The sequence below is a fragment of the Oncorhynchus keta genome, chromosome 15 (genome assembly GCF_023373465.1).
Source record: "Oncorhynchus keta strain PuntledgeMale-10-30-2019 chromosome 15, Oket_V2, whole genome shotgun sequence".
Lineage (NCBI taxonomy): Eukaryota > Metazoa > Chordata > Actinopteri > Salmoniformes > Salmonidae > Oncorhynchus > Oncorhynchus keta.
The window spans coordinates 27,090,988-27,118,474 of NC_068435.1; the positions used below are offsets into that span (position 1 = coordinate 27,090,988).

General features: G+C 41.0%; 1 protein-coding gene across 1 annotated transcript; it reads left to right on the forward strand.

Moving 5' to 3' along the window:
- Positions 1 to 1,002: 1,002 nt before the first annotated feature.
- On the forward strand, positions 1,003 to 27,247 carry LOC118394690 (potassium voltage-gated channel subfamily B member 2-like). Its single transcript, XM_035788147.2, has 3 exons — positions 1,003 to 1,371; positions 2,730 to 3,428; positions 22,908 to 27,247. Exons 2-3 carry the CDS (start codon positions 2,850 to 2,852, stop codon positions 24,762 to 24,764), a joined length of 2,436 nt encoding a protein of 811 aa, XP_035644040.1. The 5' UTR covers positions 1,003 to 1,371; positions 2,730 to 2,849; the 3' UTR covers positions 24,765 to 27,247.
- The last annotated feature ends 240 nt before the right edge of the window (positions 27,248 to 27,487 follow it).

Sequence of the window (27,487 nt, forward strand, 5' to 3'; positions counted from 1 at the left end):
CGGTTGTTGCGGCGTACGACCCATCACTAAAGGGTACCTTCCCCTTGGCTGGAGGTGGCAGCGGCAGATTGCATCTGGCTGCTTACCAGAAATAGCCTTCTAGAATAAACCTCTAACGTGAGATATTTAGGTTCCCTGGCTGATATTGGTCTATATATTCCAATGTACTAAGGAAGGACGAGAGGAGTCCCAATCTATTATTGTATTGAGGATGTGGGATGTCCCTACCGCAGCCTGGTAATGTAACTGGTCTGGTGAGCCTGGAAAGGCAACTCCAAAATACACATTATCATATCATTCATCCCAGTTGACAACAAGTCATAAAGTACTGTTTTGAGGAACAAACTGAGGGCATTGGAATTCATCATGTGCAAACTGTAAAAATAGTTCTGTTGTGGTTATTTTCAAGCACGGATTCTTTGATCCCATTATTTTATAACGAGCCTTACTTGGTTGAATTTTGTATAAAGATGTTCCATTCAGTATAATTGAGGTACATACGTCGTTAACATTTTCATGGAGCCAAGGAGATCCTGTTCGCCCATGGGGACAGTGTTTGTTTGGTTCTTCTCTGGTCTTCTTGCTCCCATAACGACTTATAAATATATAAAAATATACTTACTGATTTATTTGTAATACTTTATGCTTTATTTTTGTCTGGGCAATACTAGCCTATTTCTAACTAATGTAACACTACATAACTATATGAGGAAAAGGAAGTTGTTCTAGTCTATTCCAAAAGTCGAAATGTATAGGCTAACATTTTCATTCAACCGCAACAGTGTTTTTTCTTTTTTTTCTTATCAAAGTCTTCAGAAAAACTTTGAATGCTTGACTAGACACTAGCACATTACAACATGCAACCTCCCTCGTTGACACAGGTCTTGCACTGAGTAGAGTTCGTAGATCTACCCGAGCTCGCTCTCGTTGATCTGGAGCTGTCCTTGGTGATGTACATCTCAATCCAATTAGCTTTCACCTCCGGGCTGTGTTGCAGCCAGCGGGTGGAAAAAAGCTCTCCCCTATTACTCGATCCTGTGCGTCTTGCTATAGAGATAGCCCCATGGTGCGCTCATCCGTTTATTTTTACATGTTCGATATCCGAGGACAACCTCTTTTATCATATCCCCATGGAGTGTGTCGTTTGCAGTTTTACTACTGGTAGTAGTATTTTCTCACTACAAGGACGATATTTCTCTGTTTATTTCTAAATGTGACAAAGATAAAATGTGGAAGATATCCTCTACTCCAGTTACAGGCGGCTTGCGGTACTAGTCGGATGGGAGGGTAGCCTAATCACGGATAACCTGCCTCTTCAATTCTCTTCGAGGGAGAGGAGTTTGGTTTGAAAGATAAGAGTGATACAAAAAGGTAGGCCACGGATTGTTATTAGGCTATATTATACTTCTATTATTAGCTATATTAGACTTCTTATATTAGACTTATTAGGCTTATTAGATTTCTGAAATGTTCACTTTTCATATCTTTTCTGAAATGTTGTTTAAAAATAATAATATCTTATATTTTTAGCCTATCTACTGCTCTATTATTTAGGTTGTGTAAAATGCAAAGACGTTCATAATAGACTAAATGTGAAATAAATTATGTTTGATTACAGTGAAATACAGGATCAGTAAGGATCTGATTACCGGATAAGATGTTCGAAAAGTTCAGGTTACCTATAGTATATTGGGTATATTGGGTAGGATACCAAATCATATATTGGTTCCATTTGATCTTGAATGAGGTTTTCTGTGTATTACATAAGTAACCTTGGGGTGATACAAGTACTATGTTACCTCTTAGAATTGATCCTAGGCTATAATAAAGTGCCTTATTATCAAGACCTATCAAGACAGAGTTGGGTCAAATTTACCCTCCAAGTGACACCCTCCAAATCTAGTGTAAATTGGTTAAAACGAGTGCCCTAGAGTTTCCTGTATAAATAGCTTAGAGGCTATTATGAAGTCATGAACAGTAGCCTACACTCTGTGGAAACGGTTCTACATGGAACCCAAAATTGTTATACTTGGAACCAAAAGGTTTCTACCTTGAACCAACAAGGGTTCTTCAAAGGGTTCTTCTATGTGGACTGACGAAGAACCCTTTTAAAATCTAGATAGCACATTTTTCTAAGAATGTAGCTAAGTGTAATAGGCTACTTGCGGTGAGATTTATGGTTAACTTAAGCCAACACAATTAAATCTGAGGTCTATTGCCTTCAATGCATAGAGCACTCTTTATTTGATTTGATAAAGAATAACTTTTCAGGGTGGTTCTGCAATACCATGAGCTCACGTAACATTTATTTAATGGATTGGCTATATTGTTCTTCAAACCTGGTCTTGGGGAACCACAGGGTGTGTAGGATTTTGTTCCAGCCATGTAATAACACTAGCCTGGAAATCTAGACTGAGTCACGCTAAGGATAATAATTCAGTCTGGATTTTCATGCTATACTAACAGACCTGATTTAACTAGTCAAGGGCGCGTTGATTAGCTGATTAGTTGAGGCCTACTGGGCACAACGAGCATGCACACCCTGTAGGTCCCCATGACCAGGCTTGATGAGCACTAGTTAGTAAATTATGTCACTGCTTACATGTAGTCATTATAAACTGATGGGGATATTTTAAAATCAGGGATTCAAAAATGATGATGCATTCAGATGCATATTTGTCCTCAACTAATGGTAAAATTAGTGTCCGTGTTTTTTTCTTTTCTTTCAGTTGAAGACATGGGGAAACCGGTTTGAAGTTCCTCTCACATTCAAAGTTGTTGGGCCCAATCCTTATTGAGGGGTCAGTGGATTTGACCTGACCTAGCATAACACCTGAACTGTGACCATCATGGCAGAGAGAGCTAGCTTTGGGATCCCCAAAAGCAACTCACGTCCTGTAGGCTCACTCCCACCAGAGCCGATCGACATCATCCGTACTAAGGCTCGATCCAGAAGAGTTCGCATCAATGTTGGGGGGCTGGTCCACGAGGTCCTATGGAGGACCCTGGACCGTCTCCCCAGGACCAGGCTGGGTAAACTCAGAGACTGCAATACCCATGAAACCTTAATGGAGATCTGTGATGATTACAGCTTGACTGATAATGAATACTTCTTCGATAGGCACCCAGGGGCATTCTCCTCCATTCTGAACTTTTACAGAACAGGGAAGCTGCACATGATGGAGGAGATGTGCGCCCTGTCCTTCGGCCAGGAGCTCGACTACTGGGGTATAGATGAGATCTACCTGGAATCCTGCTGCCAGGCCAGGTACCACCAGAAGAAGGAGCAGATGAATGAGGAGTTGAGGAGGGAGGCCGAGTCGCTCAGAGAAAAGGACGGGGAGGAGCCGGAAGAAGGCTGCTGTCCAGACAAGAGACAGAAGCTGTGGGACCTCCTCGAGAAGCCTAGCTCTTCTCTTGCTGCTAAGGTAAGACCAAAGCGTTGACCTGGGTTGAGTTTAGGCCTACTGACTATGGGTCAGTCCAAATCCATCCCATCCCATGGTATCATAGCTGCTTGCAGGAATCTCTCTAATTTCATAATGTAGTCTTATAATTTATGATCTTGGTTGCAGTAAAGTAGGGGAGTACTGTAGGGGCTAGACCTCCTTACCCGTTTTCAACTTCAGCTCAGCTGCTGGCAAAACTCGGTATGAAGTGAATCTCAATATATCAGATATATGGAATTTGATCAATTCGTTTATTAATAACAGATCTTGTGTCCCAATTTGAATTTGTCTTTAGATATCTCTTTACTTCCAACTCAATCAAAACAGTAGAGGAGAATATTGTGCCACCAGCAGCTTAATCCTCTTTTAACCTATGAAGTAATCAGATAAGAAAGAACCCGGAAGATTATGGTGAATGTGTGCTTAGTGCATACTGCTCTGTGTGTTGTACAGTTGAGATGATACATTAAACAAATACAGTATATGAATAATATCACACATGCTGTATATTGATGCACAGTATTTTGCACTCTTAACCAATACATGTATACTAAACAAAAATATAAACGCATCATGCAACAATTTCAAAGATTTTACTGAGTTACAGTTCATATAAGGAACTCAGACAATTGAAATTAATTCATTAGGCTCTAATCTATGGATTTCATATGACTGGGAGAACAGATATGCATCTGTAAAAAAAAAAAAGTAGGGGCATGGATAAAAAAAATGTCAGTTTCTGGTGTGACCACCATTTGCTTCATGACACCTCTCCTTCGCATAGAGTTGATCAGGCAGTTGATTGTGGCCCGTAGAATGTTGTCACACTCCACTTCAATATATATATATGCCATTTAGCAGACGCTTTTATCCAAAGCGACTTACAGTCATGTGTGCATACATTCTACGTATGGGTGGTCCCGGGGATCGAACCCACTACCCTGGCGTTACAAGCGCCATGCTCTACCAACTGAGCTACAGAAGGACCACCATATACCACCATATATATATATATATACTTCAATGGCTGTGAGAAGTTTCTGGATATTGGCGGGAACTGGTTGACGCAGTCGTACACGTCGACCCAGACCATCCCAAACATGCTCCATGGGTGACATGTCTGGTGAGTATGCTGGGAACTAGGCCATTTACACCTTCCAGGAATTGTGTACAGATCCTTCTGACATGGGGCAGTGAATTATCATACGAGAATGGATCTCAGGATCTCGTCATGGTATCGCTGTGCATTCAAATGGACATTGATAAAATGCAATTGTGACTGTTGTCTGAAGCTTATGCCTGTCCATGCCATGACCCCACCGCCACCATGGGGGCACTCTGTTCACAACGTTGTCGTAAGCAAACCGCTTGGCCACACAACGCCATACACGTGGTCTCCATTTGTGAGTCCGGTTGGATGTACTGCCAAGTTCTCTAAAACAATGTTGGAGGAGGCTTACGGTAGAGAAATTAATATTAAATTCTCTGGCAACAGCTCTGGTTGTTATTTCTGCAGTCAGCATGCCAATTGCCCGCTCCCTCTGTGGCATTGTGTTGTGTGTCAAAACTGCACATGATAGAGTGGCCTTTTATTGTCCCCAGCACAAGGTGTACCTGTGTAATGATCATGATGTTTAATCAGCTTCTTGATATGCCACAGCTATCAGGTGGATGGATTATCTTGGCAAAGAAGAAATGCTCATTAACAGGGATGTAAAGAAATGTGTGCACAAAATTTGAGAGAAATTAGCTTTTTGTGCATATGGAAAAATTCTGATATGTTTTATTTAATCTCATGAAACATGGGACCAACACTTTACATGTTGTGTTTATATTTTTCTTTAGTGTAGTTAATTTGAGTATATGCTGATCAGTTGATCATATGAACTCCTGCACCAAATGCCTGTAGTGTAAGGTTAGGTATTATGGTTTGGTATTCATGTTCAAGTTAGTTCTTGGATCTATGTCTCCAGGACTAAGGTCTTATATGAATCTGTCTAATGTGATAAAGTGTTAAATAATATTTTACAGACAGCAGCTTTATTTATTGTCTTGCATACACACTCCCAATGGTACACCATGTGTACTGTGCTTCCCAGAATTCAGTCCAAGAAAAGCAGTCAATTGACCCATTAGTAACGGTTTAATGTGCATGCTTTTATCTTCTTTTTTTTACTAGAGTGGGGAAGTGTAATGCATTGTATTCCCACAATTGCACATTTGTCCTCTCTATGGGAAAAATCTAAAGCATCTAATGGTTCAGTCCACTAACAACCTCAAATAGTATAAACAGGAGGTTTTCTGAAGAACCATGCTGGAGTTTTAGGGAGACTAGATTTAGTTATGCTAATAAACACAAGTGATATAAGTAAGCGCAGTGTACACGTTTTTATTTTCTTTTAATAACATTTGGTCACCTAATTCAAGAGGAGGTGCTTAGTGTCTGTTAGGAGTTTTAGCAGTAGGCCTGATAGGAAAATGTTTTAGGAGGAGGTGCTGGAGGTGACAGATGGTCAGGGGAACCCACTGTTGGCTCACACACGGGTCAGTCCCCATTATCCTGCTTCAGTAAACTGGCAGGACACTCAACAGACTGCAGTGTGTTTTATGAACATTGGTTACACGTGTTATGTAGGGGTTGTCTAGGTTCTGCTCAGAGGGTTGGCGTCAGTTCCTGATCGCATTCATCAGAGTGACATCACAGGTCGCTCCTTGACTAGGCAAGGTAGTAATTGTACCAGTCGTCACATCATGTGACTTTAATATAGGCCTGCATGGAGAAACATGGATGAATGGAGACAAATGCTGAGTTGATTTTGTCAATCAGATGGGCAACTGCTGACTGGGCAATCCTTTTAATTGAATTTTGTCCTTGTGCAATATTTGAGTCACTATGGACATCATGTAATTCAAGCTGACGGGCTCCAAAACCTGAAACATGTTCCACTTCACATACATGTACTGTATTTATTAACTGTAACATTGAAACCTGACTACCCAGAGATGGGTGCAGTGCCATCAGACCAAAGGTCTTTGTGAAATGAGCTTGGTGATTTGTAACGATGAAGTGAACAGTGAAGTAAGATAGGGCATCCCTTACCCCCCAATGACAGACACTAAGCTCCTGTTGGCTTGTGGAAGGAAGCATGGGGGTAGCACTAACTAGCACATGGAGCTTAGGGAGTGCTTAAAGTACAGGGGTAATGCCAGGGTGTGTTGCCTCCTTTGGCCTGAGAAAGGACATGGAAAAGCATAAGGCACAGGGAAGGACACTGGCTGTGTGTGTGTCGCTAACTCGAGATACCGGAGGAGTGGCCATGGGATATACCCAGCCTGTCACAACAGAGCAGTATGTTATGGTTGGCTCCCAGTCAGTTATATTTTGTGAGTCAGCACAATGACACAGCATCCACTCAGGGCTCTTGTCATTACATCACACACAACTGCTGACAGGAACGGAAAGGGGCCTTGCTTGACCAAATCAATTTACTACTCCAGAAGAAGTGTCATTCACAATTTTGTGAGGCTACTGTTCAATACTGTCAAATATTATTTCCAGTTTATTACCTATAGTACAGTATTTTATTTGGTATGCGTATAGAATCGAAATGTTTTCTTTTGAAAATATTGGAAACAACTTTCCAATGGGTCTCAAGATAATTCTGTGTGATTTTCCGATGATACAAACAAACATTGGAAACTTTAGCAAATGTGAATAACTCCTTGACACAGAGCGTGTGTGACTTCCATGTGAGTGTCAGCTGCTTACAGCCTACTGTGTCCTGCCCTGTCCTACCAAGTCCTGCCTGTCCTACCACTGTTCACCACCTCCTCAATTCTACACATCAGTCAGTTTTAACATACTTTTATATGCCATGACAGCAATCAGGTTCTCATACAGGTAGGCCTACTACATAATGGGGTGTGTCCCTGGTTTTGCTGAGGCCTGGTTGTGCGGCTCAGTACTGTAGGGAGTGATGGAAGTGAGACTTAATCTTCTTTGGGGGTTTGACCCAGGCTGCTTCTGCAAATAGACTGTTGTGAAGGCTGCACACCGTCTGGCTCACAGCGAGCTGGGTTTGCAATATGCCGACCGGCCCGGGCGGGGGTCACGTGTGCGGTAGAGCTGTTAAGCAATTACTGCAGTTGGGTTGGCTGCTGCTATAAGATTAACAAATGACGTAAAAGCAGTCTCCTCTCTTCATGATTAGTTCCTGTTCAGTACTTGTTGAATAGATACAGGTTGAGTGCCCACTGGTTAATTTGAGTTAATGACTGTGAGATAGTGCAGACGGCAGGAGCATGTCTCCTTATCACGCTCAATTTAATCTTGAAGAATGATTAAAAAGCTTGAGTGAGATTAATTTGTCCCTTTGGCAGGTTAGACAGAATGCTTGGATAGCATAATCGTTTTTCCCAAATGTGTTGTCTTTTAAATTGGATTCTTTCACCCATTTATATCAATTGACCTTCAATTGGAGCTGAATATGTCATAGGGCATTATTTTCAAATAGAGGTACAGGTTTTTCACCTGTAACTCATGTGGCTCAGTTGTTGCAATCTGGACATGCACTATAGCAGTACAGGGTTATCTTAACCTTGACTAGATTGGAATGTTGTACATGGTGAAACTGTTCTCCACAGATTTTGCGTGCACATGATTGTTTTGTACAGAAATCTCCCACTGAGTGCTGTCTACCTCTCAATCTAAAATGAGAGGCACCTTTCAATCCACCTCAATTAACACACTGGATAGAAAAAGTCAACAAAATGTACATGGGTACCTGGTCAACTCAGAGCAATACTTTATTATCCATTTTCAAATGGAAATGGATTGATTTCCTGTCACATTACCCATCTTAAGTGCTCTTGATATTTTGGGCATTTACTGTATATATGAGTATATTCACATCAAGGATGTTATCCTGTTATTGATATATTGGATGAGGGATTTTGAGTCTTGGCAAAGAAACTGCACCTCTCAGCATAATCCATTTTGCCTTCAGATCGTGTACCCAAGCATGGCAGTGTGAGGCACAGGAAAATGCCACAGGCATCTGTGTGGTAATTTGCTGCCATTTATATAACTATTTCTCATCCCTCTTCCCCTCTCCTCAATCTGCAACTACCTTGATATTAAAAGCCACAATTGGCTGATTTTCTATCTCCAGGGAAGCAATAATCCCATCACTTCTCATACTATGTGTCACTTCATATACAGTATACATTGTGGTGTTAAGTCATTTAAATGTCCTTCACATTCCACTACAGTAGCCAGTTGTTAAAATTCTAAGCATGAGCCATCCCCTTTCTTTTTAGAAACTGCTGGTTAAACCTTTCAAATGACGACTCACCTTTTTATCCCAGATTTATACCAACTTTGAGAGAAATTCATTCCATTATGGCAGAGGTCCATCTGGACCTTTTCAGATGTGAATCATCAGTTACACTCTTCGGTGAGGTTGTTCAATATTACTCAGTTGCCAAACAAAGGCGACTTGATTTGTTGTACCGTAGTTTGATCTACTGTAATGTGATTTTCCTACTTTTTGGAAGGGGTGCAGATTGAATGAGTCAGAGATGATCCTCTTTAATGAACACTGGAAAGTCAAGATAATGTGATCCATAAATGCGCTTTAAGTGTACAAATGTAAGATTTTAATTTAAAAATGCAAACTTCCCACTGGGCACAAATTGGTTGAATCAACGTTATTTGTCAACATATTGTGACATGAAATCTACACGGAAAAGACATTGGATTTGAAAAAAAGTTAACTGTTGTTGAAATTTAAACTACAGGATTATGTCAACATGTCACAAATAAAATACAATTGAAGTCGGAAGTTTACATACACCTTAGCCAAATACATTTAAACTCAGTTTTTCCACAATTCCTGACATTTAATCAGAGTAAAAATTCTCAGTTTTTGGTCAGTTAGGATCCCCACTTTATTTTAAGAATGGGAAATGTCAGAATAATAGTAGAGAGAGTGATTTATTTCAGTTTTAATTTCTTTCATCACATTCCCAGTGGGTCAGAAGTTTACATACACTCAATTAGTATTTGGTAGCATTGCCATTCAATTGTTTAACTTTTTTCAAACGTTTCAGGTTGCCTTCCACAAGCTTCCCACAATAAGTTACACCTGATGGAGTTGGTGTAACTGAGTCGGGTTTCTAGGCCTCCTTCCTCGCACACACTTTTTCAGTTCTGCCCACACATTTTCTATAGGATTGAGGTCAGAGCTTTGTGATGGCCACTCCAATACCTTGACTTTGTTGTCCTTAAGCTTTTCTGCCACAACTTTGGAAGTATGCTTGGGGTCATTGTCAATTTGGAAGAACCATTTGTGACCACGCTTTAACTTCCTGACTGATGTCTTGAGATGTTGCTTCAATATACCCACATAATTTTACAGCCTCATGATGCCATCTATTTTGTGAAGTGCACCAATCTGCAGCAAAGCAACATGATGCTGCCACCCCCGTGCTTCACAGTTGGGATGGTGTTCTTCAGCTTGCAAGCCTCCCCCTGTTACCTCTAAACACAACGATGGTCATTATGGCCAAGCAGTTCTATTTTTGTTTCATCAGACCAGAGGACATTTCTCCAAAAAGTACGATCTTTGTCCCCATGTGCAGTTGAAAACCATAGTCTGGCTTTTTTGTGGCGGTTTTGGAGCAGTGGCTTCTTCCTTGCTGAGCGGCCTTTCAGGTTAAGTCGATATAGGACTCGTTTTACTGTGGATATAGATACTTTTTAACCTTTTTTTACCAGCATCTTCACAAGGTACTTTGCTGTTGTTCTGGGATTGATTTGCACTTTTCGCACCAAAGTACGATCATCTCGTGGAGACAGAACGCACCTCCATATTGAGCGGTATGACGGCTGTGGGGTCCCATGGTGTTTATACTTGCGTACTATTGTTTGTACAGATGAACATGGTACCTTCAGGCGTTTGGAAATTGCTCCCAAGTATGAACCAGACTTGTGGAGGTCTACAATTTTCTTTCTGAGGTCTTGGCTGATTTCTTTTGATTTTCCCATGATGTCAAGCAAAGAGGCACAGAATTTGAAGGTAGGACGTGAAATACATCCACAGATACACCTCCAATTGACTCAAATTATGTAAATTAGCCTATCAGAAGCTTCTAAAGCCATGACATAATTTTCTGGGATTTTCCAAGCTGTTTAAAGGTACAGTCTACTTAGTGTATGTAAACTTCTGACCCACTGGAATTGTGATACAGTGAATTATAAGTGAAATAATCTGACTGTAAACACTTGTTGGAAAAATTACAGGTGTCATGCACAAAGTAGATGTCCTAACCAACTTGCCAAAACTATAGTTTGTTAACAAGAAATTTGTGGAGTGGTTGAAAAATTTGTTTTAATGACTCCAACCTAAGTGTCTGTAAACTTCTGACTTCAACTGTACACTGGAGTTGCTTACCAAGACGACATTGAATGTTCCTGAGTGGCCTAGTTACAGTTTGGGCTTGTTGTAAATGGGTTGAAAATTTATGGCAAGACTTGAAATTGGCTCGGGGCACCACCAGTACAGAGCTTGCTCAGGAATTGCAGCAGGCAGGTGTGAGTGCATCTGCACGCACAGTGAGACGAAGACTTTTGGGGGATGACCTGGTGTCAAGAAGGGCAGCAAAGAAGCCACTTCTCTCGAGGAAAAACATCAGGGACAGACTGATATTCTGCAAAAGGTACAGGGATTGGACTGCTGAGGACTGGGGTAAAGTAATTTTCTCTGATGAATCCCCTGCGCTACCATCAGTCCTGTGTCATGCCAACAGTAAAGCATCCTGAGACCGTTCATGTGTGGGGTTCGTTTCTCAGCCAAGGGAGTGGGCTCACTCACAATTTTGCCTAAGAACACAGCCATGAATAAAGAATGGTACCAACACATCCTCCGAGAGCAACTTCTCCCAACCATCCAGGACCGGCTTGGTGATGAACAATGCCTTTTCCAGCATGATGGAGCACCTTGCCATAAGGCAAAAGTGATAACTAAGTTGCTCGGGGAACAAAACATTGATATTTTGGGTCCATGGCCAGGAAACTCCCCAGGCCTTAATCCCATTGAGAACTTGTGGTCAATCCTCAAGAGGCAGGTGGACAAACAAAAACCCACAAACTCCAAGCATTGATTATGCAAGAATGGACTGCCATCAGTTGGGATGTGGCGCAGAAGTAAAATTGACAGCATGGCAGGGCAGATTGCAGAAGTCTTGAAAAAGAAAGGTCAACACTGCAAATATTGACTCTTTGCATCAACTTCATGTAATTGTCAATAAAATCCTTTGACACTTATGAAATGCTTGTAATTATACTTCAGTATTCCATATTAACATCTGACAAAAATATCTAAAGACACTGAGGCAGCAAACCTTGTGGAAATTCATATTTGTGTAATTCTCAAAACTTTTGGCCATGACTGTATGGTTGTAAGCATAGTGGTAACACACTGAGAATTCAACAAATTTCTGTCTGTCTTTTTTGTGTGGATAAATAGGGGTTGAAAGCTCATTGATCAACGTCTCAACCAAATCTTACCCAAATGTCCATGTTGAAATGACTTGTTGTGCCCAGCGGGTTGTATTCAAGGTTTAAAAAGGCTTCTAAAGTTTGTAATATCCACTTAACATTTTTAACGTTGATTTGTCCTAACAAAAATGTTTCAACCTCTACAAAAATGTTCATTAATTATAATCCATACAATTATAATCCATACAATTATAATCCATTGCTGCAGGATTATTTTCCTGCTGTGAGAATTTGGTCAAACTAACATCCTATATCTGTACTTAAAAAAAATTCTTAGGGAAATAAAGGTGCTATCTAGAACCTTAAAGGGTTCTTCGGCTGTCCTCATAGGAGAACCCTTTAAATAACAATTTTCGGCTCCAGGTAGAACCTTTTGTTTGCCGGTAGAACCCTTTTGGTTCCAGGTAGAACCCTTTTCGGTTCCAACCCAAAAGGGTTCTACCTGGAATCAAAAAGGGTTCTCCTATGGGGAGAGCTGAACAACCCATTTTTCTAAGAGTGTACAATTGATTGCATGGCTTGAGGGTGGTGAGTGTAATATGATTTATTTGATGGCAGTCGGCAGGCTGTAGGCCTACAGCACATGAGACGAACAGGGTAATCTGTTCCAGACATGCCACCAGGGGTCTTTTCACAGTCCCCAAATCCAGAACAAATTCAAGAAAGCTCACTGTATTATATAGGGCCATTATTGCATGGAACTCCCTTCCATCCCACATTGCTCAAATGAACAGCAAACCTGGTTTATGAAAACAGATAAAGCAACACCTCACGGCACAACGCCTCTCCCCTATTTGACCTAGATATTGTGTGTATGTCTTGATATGTAGGCTATGTGTGCCATTTTTAAATGTATGTAGTCCTGTTCTTGTCTATTAGTGTTATCTATGATGTCATGTTTTGTCTGGACCCCAAGTAAGAGTAGCTACTGATTTCGCAACAGCTAATGGGGATCCTAATAAAATACCAAATTATTGTAGTTGTATTTCGTATGCAAATTAGCTCTGCATTAGCAGATGACACAAACATCACATTAAAAAAACATGTGTAAGTATGCTGTGGCAGTCTGTTCTCCTCCATGCAATAGTGTGTGGTGTGCATGTAGCCATTGCAGGATCCAATGTTTGTCCCTAAAACAGAATACCTTGGACATTTGATTTAGTTTATTTGGTTAAATATCAGTTCAGTTTACACACTGTGTTTAATTACAGGTTGCCCAATCATCACGTCGTCTGAATCTGTCACATGGTCATGTCACCTTAATTACCAAGCTTGCGGTTGGCCTGTACGCCGTGATGACCAATCAGGCGCATCTATTTGACTAATTACTATAATCATGGCCTTCTCCCTTTTCCCCTCACACAAAGAGAAACCATCCCACCATCAGCAACTCATTGAGCACAATCCAGTGGGCTCTGGTCTACATGGATCACAGTCAGAAACAGTAGCCTGAGCCAACATGGTCTAAATAAAGCCTCTTTTGGGAGGTAATAGCATGGTGTGTGTCACCATAGTAATGAACAGTGAAATCTATGCAAATTGTCTTGATACCGCAATGTTATATTGATTTTAAAAAACGTGTGTCTATATGCAGCTTCACTGTCTATTGATAATTGAAAATTGTGTCATTATGTTTCTAAGGAAGTGTCATATTTTAGGTTTAATTACAATCCAGTGGTACATCCCTAATCAATAGTGAAAATATACACATACATACACGCAAACACATAAGGCTTGATATTGGTTTAGTAATGGTCTTTAGAAGGCTATATAACCATCTTCTAGTTGGTATTGCTGTACAATGGCCTGTAAAATGAAATGGCACTCCTGCACTGTGTCCCTTACTCAGCAGAAGCTCCTTGAAAAATGTGGTGGGTTGGTTCCAGCTACATCTCCCATATAAAAACACAGCCAATCCAATATATCCCATGTCACTTTTCCATAAATACCTCCTGATATTGATCAAGACGTTCTTGGGTTTCCTTGCCGAGTTAGTTTCCCCTCCGAGGACGGCCTGCAGCAGTGATAATGTTTGCCAGAAATAATCTAACCTTCAAGCCTTACATCCTTTGCGTTGAGGTGGTATTTCCTTTTTCTTCCTCGGGAATTTTACAGTGTGTTGTTTGTCTTGTTGCTTTTTTGTCTCGTTGTCTATCAGATCTATAAGCTGTGGGCTCTTTGCTGTATGGCCTGTATGTCTCAGAGGAAGTAGGTTCTGTATGTCAGCCATTTTGCTATTGGTTGGCTCAGAATAAATATTTTATATAGGATTCATTTTATTGGCTGTGTACTGGCATACATTTTACAGGCATACTTTCATCTCAATGAATTTTGTTTAGTTGATTACATTTAGCCTTTGGCAGTCAGATCACGATAATGCTACTGGACTTGAGGCGAGGTCGGTTTGAGGTGAGTGTGGAACCGTAACACTGTTTGTCTGTGGTGTTTCTCTTTTATGTCATCACCATAACATTTGTGATGTTAAGCCTCAGTTCTCTGCCTTCCACATGTGTTCATTTCCTCTCAGATGTTGCTGTAAATCCAAACTCCTGTCACAGATTATAGCTGGACAAATCCCTGTGTTTTGCCTGATTGAACCTCTACAAACAATCTTCCCTGGATTTTTTTCTGTCCGTTTCCTGGGAGCCTTTGTTTGAAGTTTAGCAGCAAACCAAGAGCTAAACGTAACTGAGTGGGAGGACGGACCTGGCCAGGGCTTAATGAGGGAAATCCAGATCTTTCAATTAATCTGCTTACCTCTCAGTAGCCAGATGTTCCCAAGGACTGCACCATGCCGGTCCAGGTCACACATGCATGGAGCCTGGTTGGGACAGAGAGACACACAGCAGAGGCAGCTCAGCCTGTGTACTAGCCCCATTGTCCCGCAGTCCCACCTCTCACCTAATGTATTGGACACCTCCGCCACTCATAAACATAGAGCATCATGCTCAGATTGAGTCATGATCAATCATCATACTCTTGGTTTTGTTTTGAGGGATTTCTGTGTATGAATAAAAGGATTTAGTGTTGCAGCATATTTGAATGAAAATGTGGATTAGCAGAGTATAATACTCAAAGGTCTTAGACTGGGTCCCCGGAATGGATTCCTTTGTTGGATCTTAAAATATCCAAAGGGTCGTTTCTAAATACAGAACATGGCTACATCTATTTGACCTCAAATGCAAATGACTTTATTGTCCCCTGAGGGGGAAAAAAAAGTAATCTGTAGTATTATATGAAAATATATGTTATCTATATGGAACATTGTAAATTGTTATTGCTGTGAAAAAGGTATTTCATGTACAAGACTATGGACGGATATGGTAATACTGTACAATAACTGTTGTAGATACCCATAACCATATCTGATTTGAGAAAGTAATTAAGTACTGTAACATTCTGTACATGTACTTAGTGCATGTTGTCTATAATTCACCTTATTAGTTCCTTTTTAGAAATTCAATAAAAACACAGCCAATGTGTCTCAATGGTAATTGTTCAACTCCACTGAGAGCTCCAGGGCCAAAGAGGAGACTGTCATTTGCAGTGCTTAATGAGAGATTTGGCAGCAACAGACAGTGCTCTTTTAGTGGGTAAAGATTGTCTGTCAGGACTGTTGGAGGATAAAACCATCCAGGATGTAATGCAGGAGAAGAACAATACAGGTGTTTTATGACTGTTTCACAGCGTATCAACGAACACCCTTACACTTGAATCACAAAGGTGTTTTGTGGCAGAGTATTTGCTGATCCTTTGGCGTTCGCTCCCTGTTTGCACACGCATGCCCTGCCCTGGAATCTTCTCAAGACGTGGGCTAGCGATTTCTCTGTATCCAGATCACTGTTCACGTAATTACGTTTCTGCAGATCTACAGATCAGGTCAGGAGGAAGCTAATCCTGCTCCTTCCACCCCCACAACCTCACCAATGATGTCTGTCGACCTAGACTATATCTAAATGCACCACACGCACGCAAGGCCCATGAGTGAATTACTCTGTATTAAGTGCTTTGGTAGTATATCACATAGCAATCATTCAATCAAATGTATTTATAAAGCCCTTTTTACATCAGCAAATGTCACAAATCACCAACGATCTATCATGGTCCAAACACCCCAAGACAGTTGTGAAGAGGGCACAACAAAACATTTTCCCCCTCAGGAGACTGAAAAGATTTGGCATGGATCCCCAGATCCTCAAAAAGTTCTACAGCTGCACCATTGAGAGCATCTTGACCGGTTGCATCACCGCCTGGTATGGCAACTGCTCTGCATCTGACCGTAAGGCGCTACAGATGGTAGTACGTACCGCCCAGTACATCACTAGTGCCAAGCATCCTGCAATTCAGGACCTATATAATAGGCGATGTCAGAGGAAAGCCCATAAAATTGTCAATTGATTTGAAGCACAGTGGCTAGGAAAAACTCCCTAGAAAGGCAGGAACCCAGTAAGAAACCTAGAGAGGAACCAGGCTCTGAGGGGTGTTACAGTACATGGCCAAGATGTTCAAACCTTCATAGATGGCCAGCAGGGTCAAATAATAATAATCACAGTGGTTATAGAGGGTGCAACAGGTCAGCACCTCAGGAGTAAATGTCAGTTAGCAATTTTTGTATTATTATTTTTTTATTTATTTGTGAGGGTATAGTTTATAGAGTGTTTGCTGAAGAAGGCAGAGTGTTCTCAATTAGATAAATGCCATGTTTTTTTCATAGAGAAGACAAAGACACGTGGTCGTGGCCCACTAAGCGTATAATGATGAATGTTGACCTCAGTGTCCTGCCTGTGAAATAGTTAAACTGTTCAGCATAGTCTTTTCCTTTGTGTTGTTTCTTCTTGTACAAAGCAACAAGTCACTCAAGGTTATTACTAATTTCTATGTGAAGCAGCATGGATTTAGATTAGGCCAAGGTGCAAAGGTCCTACCATTTGGCAGCTATTATGCCACATTAGTTAGTGTTGACAAAATGGACTTTCATATAACTCGATCCCAATTGCCCTTTGACTCACCTGTGTGGGTGATAGTTCAGGTCACAGTTGACCAATGAGACCTCCAGCAGCTCTGCCATTACAGCCAATAGGCATAATGCTGCATGACCATTGACTTGACCTCAGCAGCCATGACTGTAGCCAGACTGGGTGTTCATCCTGACATGCCCGAGACAATCCCTGCAGCACGCGATGGCTACAGCCAAGGCTTTTCAGAGGCTTTGTCTTATACATCCCTCTGCATCACACAATGACAGACTCCCTCTCTAGGTCTCTGTAGTGTAATGTAAAACACCTTTCTTTGAAGTGGTTTCAGTTAAAAGTGTTTAAAATGTTCTTACATCTGGTATCTTTCAAATTATTTGGGTTCTTTGGTATTTACTTAGAACTGTAGTAAAATAGTTTTTACATAGATATTTACTTCCCCCCCTTAGGATTCATCAAACCAAGCACAAGTATGATGGATACTACCTGAAGGTAGCTACTGATTGGGTATTATTATTATTATTTATTCAACTTTTATAGCACTTTTCATTACTCACAAAATCTCAAAGCGCTTGTTCAGCAAAATAAACAATACCAAGTATTTAGACAGAAATAGAGGCTACAACAGTAGCTAGATCATATCGACAAATCTGTTTGAGTGCTTCTCGAAGCCTCCAGCGGATGGGCAGCTGCAGTCATGAGAGGATCTAGACGCTCATAGCTCGATGGTCAGCGGAGATGGTGGTCAGGTCAGCATGTCCAAGGGCAGGCAGACAGGCAGGCAGCTCAATGTTATCAGTGCATCTCCGCCGTCTGCAGCTTCTCTGTATTGGGATCCGGTGAAGTTTGAGCTCCCCAAAGAGTACAGCCCACTCCTTACTTCAGAAGCATGGTCGTAACTATGAGGACACCGAGGTCCGGACTTCTGTCATTTTTAGAATAAAAAAAGCATACATATTTTGTACACAATAAAGAAAATTAACTATGGGTCAATATCTAAGCTTTGATCAAAGCTCAGAATGCTAATCACGCCTCTTTGCGAAATAGTGGAATCATGAACAGTGGAATGTTCGTTATATTCGCCTGCGTCCCCTGGATTGTCTCCCGGATTTGCCTTTTTAGCAGCACATTCACCACTCTTCTCAAACGGCTCACTCCGCCCTCTCTTGCTGCTCAGCCCGAGGGCCTGATACGTGAAACAAACTACCGCAGCTCGGAGACGGCTCACTGGAGAAGTAGGCAACACTAGAGGTGCTGCTGACAGTGTGTTTGTGAGATGCCAGACAAAAGGCCATCTTTATATTATCCCGCATCTCCTGCAGTGTCTACAGACAACACCCAAACAAACAAAAACCGACTCTCGGAGAATAAGCGCACAACTGGCAGTCGCTTATAGATATAGTACCTTCAGAAAGTATTCACACCCCTTTACTTTTTCCACATTTAGTTGTGTTACAGCCTGAATTTAAAATGGCTTAAATTTACATTTGTTTTTTTACTGGTCTACACACAACAGATGTTTTTCGAAAAAATAATCAAATGAATTAAAAATTAAAAGCTCTTTGTTGCAGCAAGCCTTAATAAGTTCAGGAATAAACATTTGCTTAACAAGTCGCATAATAAGTTAAATTGACTCACTACGTGAGCAATAATAGTGTTTAACATGATTGTTTTATGACTACCCCACACATACAATTTATCCGTAAGATCCCTCAGTTGAGCATTGAATTTCAAACACAAACCACAAAGACCAGGGAGGTTTTCCAATGCCTCGCAAAGAAAAGCACCTATTGAATATCCATTTGCGCATGGTGAAGTTATTAATTACACTTTGGATGGTGTATCAAAACACAGACAGTGATGTGGATCTCAGTGGTGAGGCTGAGGCAGGCTACAAGGCATGCAGGAGGAAGCATAGGAGACAGAAAAGGAGGAAGCAAGCAGAGAGAGAGGTTAGTACAATGGTTCCCAAACTTGGGGACAGGGCCCCGTGTGGGGTCCCCTGTTAGGAACTCAAAAAATAAGATATGTTTCAATAGTAACGTTTCCACATGGCCTATCTTCCCTATAGGCCTACATTAAAATATAATTAAAATGCAAACAATACAGTATAATAATAATGTAATGCGTGTTTGTTTATATTGGTGGTTGTTCGTCTTATCCATTACTTACCATTTTTTTACCATTAGATCACTGATATTCATACTGAATCTTAAGTAATATTGTAATAATTATTGTGAAAGCGGTAATCGGGCGGCAGGGTAGCCTAGTGGTTCAAGCGTTGGACTAGTAACCGAATAAGTAGTTAGTAGTTAAATAAAGCTTAATAAATAAAAACATCTATGTGCTCCATTGATGTCTGTGTGTCCAGAGCTTCATTAGTAATGCCTAGAAATACAAATGTGAACACTATGCAATTTGAAGAAAAAAAAATAGATATCTAGGTAAAGAGCAATTCATCATTACAACTGACTGAGCAGTCGCTGATGCTACGTGTCAGTGTGAATAATTTATCATATTTCCCCCCTTTCAGGGGTTTAACATTACAATTGTACAAATAATAAGCTTTTGTAGATTGACTGAGATGATAGAACCCACAGCAGCCAAGGTGATAATGGCTGGGGTCATTTTTCCTTGTTTTTTCTGTTCTGCAAATAGCATGTGTTTTAATTGTATAGAATGCAGTAAATTAGCTTCAATGTTAAAAACACCACCCCCTTCTAGACCTCACTAAAACTCAAACCCTGGTTAAAGCCCTGTTCAGAAGTATCCTCCTGTGCAATGACAAACTGTCCCACTGCCAACTCTGCATGCATTAAATATGATTATATATGTACATAATGTACATTAGCCCTCTGCCTTGGCTGCCACTAGGCACCATGACAACTATATAACTATCAAAATACCAGGAAGTAGGCCAACCCATTGCTACTAACCACATAATTGCTCAGAAAAATCAGCAATACCAATACTTGTATGGATCACGGTACTTTGTTACTGGAACCAACAGATATGTTTTCCCACCAGTTGTAGCTCATTTTAAGCACAATTTTATTTTATTTTATATTTATATTTACAAGCCAAACTACCCTACAGTATATCATGATTATAGAGTGTCCATTTGCCTGATGGATCAGTGCTCAGGTGTGATAGAGTAGATTCTTAGCTAGTCCTTGGCTCGGTCTTGGCAGGAGGCTTTCTCAGAAGTAGCTGGCAACGGATGCAGGCGGTTGTCAATGACTCACGTGGCATCGACAGGCTGTCACAGCTATGGCCACTCTCCACCGTAAGTCACCTTAGGTGCTCTTCTGGACATTTTTCATTCTTTAACATATCTGTGATTTATTCACTTAATATATAGATGCGGGTATAATAAGTCTGTATAAACCCTCCCCTTCTCCAGAGGGCCATAAGTATGGGAGCTTCAGCATGTGCTTGTCTCTGTGAGGAGGACATTTCAGGATAATTGTAATAGGATTTGGTGGCTATCTATAGTAAGGATAGAGAGAGGTTAGAAGTGGTTACTCATTCTTTCCTCAACAGGAAGAATCAACCAATAATCTGATACTTCTTATTCAGTCAACATTGTCATTCCGAACACACCCACTAAAAATGCAAGCCGCAGACAGGATATTGTGCATAGAAAGCTGATTGTGCATAATCATTGATTTAATGCAACGCATTGTGATCCATACAATGTGTATGTATGGCTATAGGCTATGTGCAGGAACTTCAAAGTTAGCATGTATTAGCCTACAACTATTATATTTATGTTTGAAATGATAAGAGGATCCATGACAGGTTATACATTCTATATTTGCATTTGCTTCATGGGATGAGGGGGAACCCCTCCAGAAAGCGATTGTTCTGTGTAGCCATCTCTCACAAGGCCAAGAGTCTCATCAATAGCTCTCTAAGCCAGTCATTTGAGCTCCCCCACTTGTCCCTGGCAAGACTGCATTTCACTTTCATTGCACTCATATTTTAAAGGACTAATGACACTGAAACACTACAGGTGCTTGCCAATACAGCCACTATGCCAATATTGAGACTTAAGCTCATACTCTCACATCTTTGTTGCACGCATACAGTATTGCTCATTTCACAATATGCAAATTGGGCTTGTTTGCATAAAGCACTTGGAGATGTGGAGAGCGGTCACAGTTATGTCAATTAGTCGTGTTACGTCCTGCAGCACTGCAGCAAGGTTGTCATGTGAACATCAACTGTGCTAAATACTACAGTATGGCCCGACCTGTTTGGATATACCTTGTGTCGGCAAATGTGTCCTTGCATTTTATTTGCAAAGTAATGATCACATCTTGAAAAGTTACTTCTAACTCCTAACTCTATTACCTACAATGAGGGATCTGTCATTCTATTGAATTAGTTATCTCATTCAAACACCTGTGAATCCTTTTAAGACGAGTTCAAATGAAATCGGCAACTTTTTATTTGTCTTTCACTGTCTGTGTGATTGAATCTCCCACAGATACTGTATTCTCATGTCATAGTTTTTGGGCTCTGTCTGCTAATCACAACTGATTGTGTTTCTACAAAGGAGTTGGAGATGCAGATCTATTATGGTGTCTGACTCGTTTGTAACCTGGGCTTAATTCTCCTCTATAGCCGTGATTAAGAGAGTATTGCAGGGAGGTCAGGCCCATGCGATGACAGCGTCACAGCCTTGGGGACCCAGGAAGGGAAGGAAGGCGGCTGGACCGACCAGGGATAGCTAAGAGAGATATAATAAGAATTTGATTATTTCCACAGGGAACTAAGCCTGTGCCCTTGTCTTGATGAAGAAGTGAACATACACACGCAATCACACACACACACCTCACAGGTTTGACCTACAACAACCTTTGGTATTTACACGTTAGTGCTAATTTAACCTGAGCATAATGGCCGTTGACAAAGACTTCTTAGAACCATGACATAGAGGAAATAACAAACAGAAATCTATATGCTGTTAATTAACTGATGTGATAATTGGTGATTTGTTTGTTTCCTGTATCAGATATCTCTGATTTGAGTGTTTCTTCGGTTAAGGAAGGAGTGGCCAATGTGCTGCAGAGTTGAGAGGATATCTTCTTTAAACATTGATTATCAATCCATAATAGAGCCTCTGCTGCCGCCCACATTTAGATGGATGTAAGGAAATATTGCCCTCTGCTCTGTCATCTGTGCCTTACACAACCATTTCTGGTATTGCTCACATCATCTTATCCATTGGCTTATACAGGACAGTATATAGACATGTAATGTTGTAGAACCATCTAATCAAAGGATGTTGTGTAGTAAATAAGACACATTTGGTGTAAGTGGTGTTGAGTGAATACTGTAACTAAGTATTCTAAGTAACTAAGTAACTTACCAGCAATATCAAAATTACTTTATGGTTGGATGCGCTAAGAAATCTCTCTCGTGAGGTCAGGGCACCTTACAAGTCTGATGCCTCTGTCAGACCACCCCACCAGGACACTGTAGAGTTAAGTGGTTGCATGGGGAGAACAACCCTTGGCCTAGGCAATATAGCTAATGAAGACAAAAATGACAGTTGAGGTGCAGTACAGTTGATTTACTTAAACAACATCACTAGACCTTAAGCACAGTACGCAGTGGACTTACTGCTTGATGATTTTTAGCTGCAAATACAGCACCTGCTCTTAATGATCCTCCTGGCAACGTTAAATGTGAGCAAATATCAATCTCACTTACTATCTGTTCACTTGAAGGCATAATTCGTGTTTTCCATCCATCTTAGTAAGGAAGGCTTAGTCCTGAGAAACCAGGTTAACTAGAATAAGTAACCAGTACACACACACACACACACACACACACTGATGTTTGTGTGTAATAAGAGTTGTCTCAGCTATCTGATCATGACTCATGTTCTATTTTTTTTGTTTCTTTGTCTTTCAGTTCCTGGCCTTTGTCTCCGTCTTCTTCATCGTTCTATCAACAATCTCATTATCACTCAATACCTTGCCAGAGCTACAAGTCGTTGATGAGTTTGGACAGGTCAATGACAATCCCAGCCTAGCGCATGTTGAAGCTGTGTGCATCGCCTGGTTCACGATGGAGTACCTCCTCCGCTTCCTCTCTTCTCCTGACAAGTGGCAGTTCAGCAAAGGCCCATTGAACGTCATTGATTTGCTCGCTATCCTGCCCTACTATGTAACTCTCTTCCTGACTGAATCCAACAAGAGTGTTCTGCAGTTCCAGAATGTCAGACGAGTGGTCCAGATATTCCGTATCATGAGAATCCTAAGAATTTTAAAACTGGCCAGACATTCCACTGGACTGCAGTCCCTTGGGTTCACCCTTCGGCGCAGTTACAATGAACTGGGTCTGTTGATATTGTTCTTGGCTATGGGCATCATGATCTTCTCCAGCCTGGTATTCTTTGCTGAAAAAGACGAAGATGCCACCAAATTCACTAGTATTCCTGCTTCATTCTGGTGGGCTACCATTACCATGACAACTGTAGGTTATGGGGACATTTATCCACAAACTCTTCTTGGAAAAATAGTCGGTGGGCTCTGCTGTATTGCAGGTGTGTTGGTCATTGCATTGCCCATCCCCATCATTGTGAACAACTTCTCAGAGTTCTACAGGGAGCAGAAGAGACAGGAGAAAGCCATCAAGAGGAGAGAGGCCTTGGAGCGGGCCAAAAGGAATGGCAGTATTGTGTCTATGAATCTGAAGGATGCGTTCGCTCGCAGTATGGAGCTGACGGATGTTATGGTGGAGAAAGGTGACGAGAAACGGCCAATGGATAACCATCTCTCACCTAGTAGGTGGAGCAGTAGGCAAGGCATCTCTGAGGTTAGTCCAAAATCCCAGGCGAGGTATAAAGAGGTTGCTCAACTGGGATCTCCAGATAGGGTCAATCCTCTAAGAACCAGCCCACAGCACCTGAATGCCAAGATATTGGAGGAGATGTACAACAAGATGACGACCACTGCCAACGTTGGCTCGGGAGCTCCACATGAACAAGGACAGAAGCTTAAGGAGGAAATGGAAATGAGGGTGGTGTCTTCTGGACTAAAGCCCCCCCTAATTAGGGAACGAGCCAGCGGTGACCTCAGGAGCCCATCCAGCGTGGACAGCTTCGCCAGCTGCACTACAGAGTTCAGTGTGGCAGAAAGCAGTGCCCTCCTCCCTAACGTAGCAGGACGGAAGGCACCTCCTCCCCTCGACCTCAGCCAGATCAGCTCTATGGAACCAAAAACCAAAGAGAAAGTTCCGCCGGCTACCATCATCAAGGAGGGTCTTTATGAGTTTGTCTCAAGCAATCCAGAGAGGGCGTCACAGGGGGAGGATAATCAAAGCTTTGACATGAGCGTCGAAAACATCCGCAGTTCTCTCAGAGGCAACCCACAGAAGACGAAAGCTCTAAAAGTGAATTTCATTGAATCTCAGGCAGAGATGCCGTCAACGCCTCCCTGTGCTACTCTGTCTCCACAAGGATACCAGCCCTCCCCACCCCCAGGCCAGGTCCCGGTGACCAGCCCATGGGCTCCAGGAGAGTCAGGCCAAGGCGAGGATGCAGCCAAGGGCTTGGAGGGCGAAGGTCAGCCTTCCAGCTTAAGCCACAGGGGAAATCACATGGACAGGGCCGCTGTCTTCAGCCCTTTGTCACCTACATCAACCAACTGCACAACTCAGGAAGTGGTTGTTGCTGGCAACGGTGAAGGAGAGGCAGGCAACAGCCAAAAGGAAAACCACATAGTTCTGGATGGAAATCTATCTCCATCTTGTGAAACAAGCATGTGACTAGTATAGGTGGAAGGTCAAGGAATGATTGAACAGACTCTCTGTTGTCTGTGAAGAACAAAAAGATGAAGCACACTAATGTATTCAAAAATAAGTTGTCTGCATGGCTTGACAATAATTTGTTCTGATAACATCACTGTTTCTGAAGACCTATGAGAACTGCTGCTTGCTGCAGACATTGAACTTTTAACAGTGACTTTTACTATAAGGCTCCAATGTGAGCAAAAAAAACAACCTAGTATGAATGAGGACATTTATGAACAAATTGTACTTTATGGTCCTGGACTTTTTACGCAGCTAGCTGTACATTTCAAGTTTCTTTTTTTAGCTTGCTGAATATTTTTTTCTGAAGTGTGGTGGGACAAGGACATCGACTGAAGAGGGGAATGTGGAAAGACTTTGGGATTTTTATATAAGGCCTCATCATTGGTCGAGCAGTATCAATGTCATGTCATATTCTGCACTTGATATGGCCTGCGTTAATTAGCAAAGTTTCAATTCCATCTCATGTTATTGTATCTGTTTAGATTTTGCACCATTCTCAATCAAGTCAACCGAGAGACATACTGTATATGGAACAAGCAAGGGCCTCCTAGTTCAGGGAAATGAGAAATGAATCTAAGCAAAAAGAAAACGAAAGTGAAGCATATTATATAGCAATTCGTAAACATCTGCCTATATGGAAATAGACCAATAAGAAAAAACAGTTTTAATAATAGCCTATACATGACTATCTATGATTGCTTTTAAATACTTTATATTCTACTATGTTATATTCTGTTCATGTGAATGAGCTTATGTCTCTCATTTCTATGTTTAGCATTGCTGTGGTGCAACCCTGCATTGATGGAATGGGAAATGGACAAGCCATATAAGTACTGGTATTTACACTATGACAAAATTGATTAGATAATGGCATTATACTTTAAAACAAATATTATCATACAGCAGCACTTCATTCACTTAGATACGGATCATATCAACTGAATGGTTATTCAGGTTCTTCACTAAAATGGACATGTATTATTGCTAACGTCCAGATCCATCATGATCCAAGGAAATCTGTGTTGTTACACTCCTCACTGTATTTATGTTGTTGTAATGCTGCCTTTTGCTTAGAGAAGTGCAGAAAAAATGTATTGGATATGTACATGTGCGTATGCTAGTTGGAACAAATAATGTGTATGTTTGATGTGTCAAGTTTAATTTATATTGTATGGGGATGATTGTGGTCACAGTAGGTCTAATACTGCATGGTTTCCCAAAATCAGACCAAGGGCCACCCCTGGGTGCACATTTTAGTTTTCGCCCTAGCATTACACAGCTGATTCAAGTACTCAAAGCTCAATGACAAGTTGATTATTTGAATAAGCTGTGTAGTGCTAGGGCAAAAACCAGGGGGGGGGCCTAGGACTGATGTTGGGAAACCCTGCAATACAGTACAGCACTCAGGGAGAAAGTGTAACACTGCCCTCTAAAGACAGAGGATTTTAAGGCATTTTAATTCATCCAAGAATTCATGCATATCTCTAATTGGAATTTCTGTTGATATTGAAGAAAATCACCTCTTTATTCAATTCATTGAGCATTTTCAAGTTTTGCATGGCACATCTCAACTGTTGCATCTTTAATAAAACTATACTTATAAATCTGAACTGAATCAGGAGGGCCATCTGCAGACAATCTGAATACTACAGTATATTCACTATATCAATTACTGTGCTTATATTCTATTTAAAGTAGATCATGTTACCATATTATGTTTTGTTTGTTTGCTTGTATGATTGATTCCATTTTTCTAAGATAAAATGGATCAGGACTGTAATATTTCCTGGTAAATGTATGAATTGTGTGCCTTTTCATAAATAGACATTTATGAGAAGGCGAAAACCTACATAATTTGGCTGGTTCATAAAGATCTATAAAGAATGTATTTCTAGTAGGGAGATATATGAAGTGATGATATGCAAATAGCTATTGTTCTGAGTTATCAAGTTTTGTATAACTTGAAAGCTTTGTCATATCATGGCTCACATCCTCCTTTCAAAGTACCATTTGTTGTCAGTAATGTACAGTACAGTAGGCTTATGTTAGTTCATGATTGAGATGTCAGGGCAACTGGAAAAGTGACTGCACTGACACTCCATGATATAACACCAGCTCATTCACCAAGACATCTGTAAAACCTCAATGTCCATTTGTACTTTTGGTTGTAATTATCTTACATTCTTTTGTACAGTTAGCTCTATCCTACTCATGTCAATACTGACAACCACAGCGTAATGTAGGTAACTCTAGGGTCAATTCCTCACCTGCCTGCTTTGTGTGATGTTCCCTCCATATACCCAATTTTCTTTAGTTATTTTAAAGGTATGTGACCATAGTCATCTTAATTGTAAGTCAACATAACTTGATAGTGAATGAGTAGTAACTTATTGTTTCCAATAAGTTGATTACCATATGCAAGACAAATAAAAATGTGCTCATGTGACCTTGCCTTTGAAATTGTGTGTTTACAGAGGGGTCATCAAGATTCTTATTTTACATGTGATGGACATTTTCAATAATAAGGTGAATAGACCAAACGTACACCGTATGAGAGCAGAGAACAAAAACACGTTTTCTGGGGCAAATGTGCCAAATTCCCTTCCATGGAATGGCCCTGTAGTAGCCCTATCTATGAACCATCCAACCAAGTCCATCGGGGAGCTCTCAATTCAGTG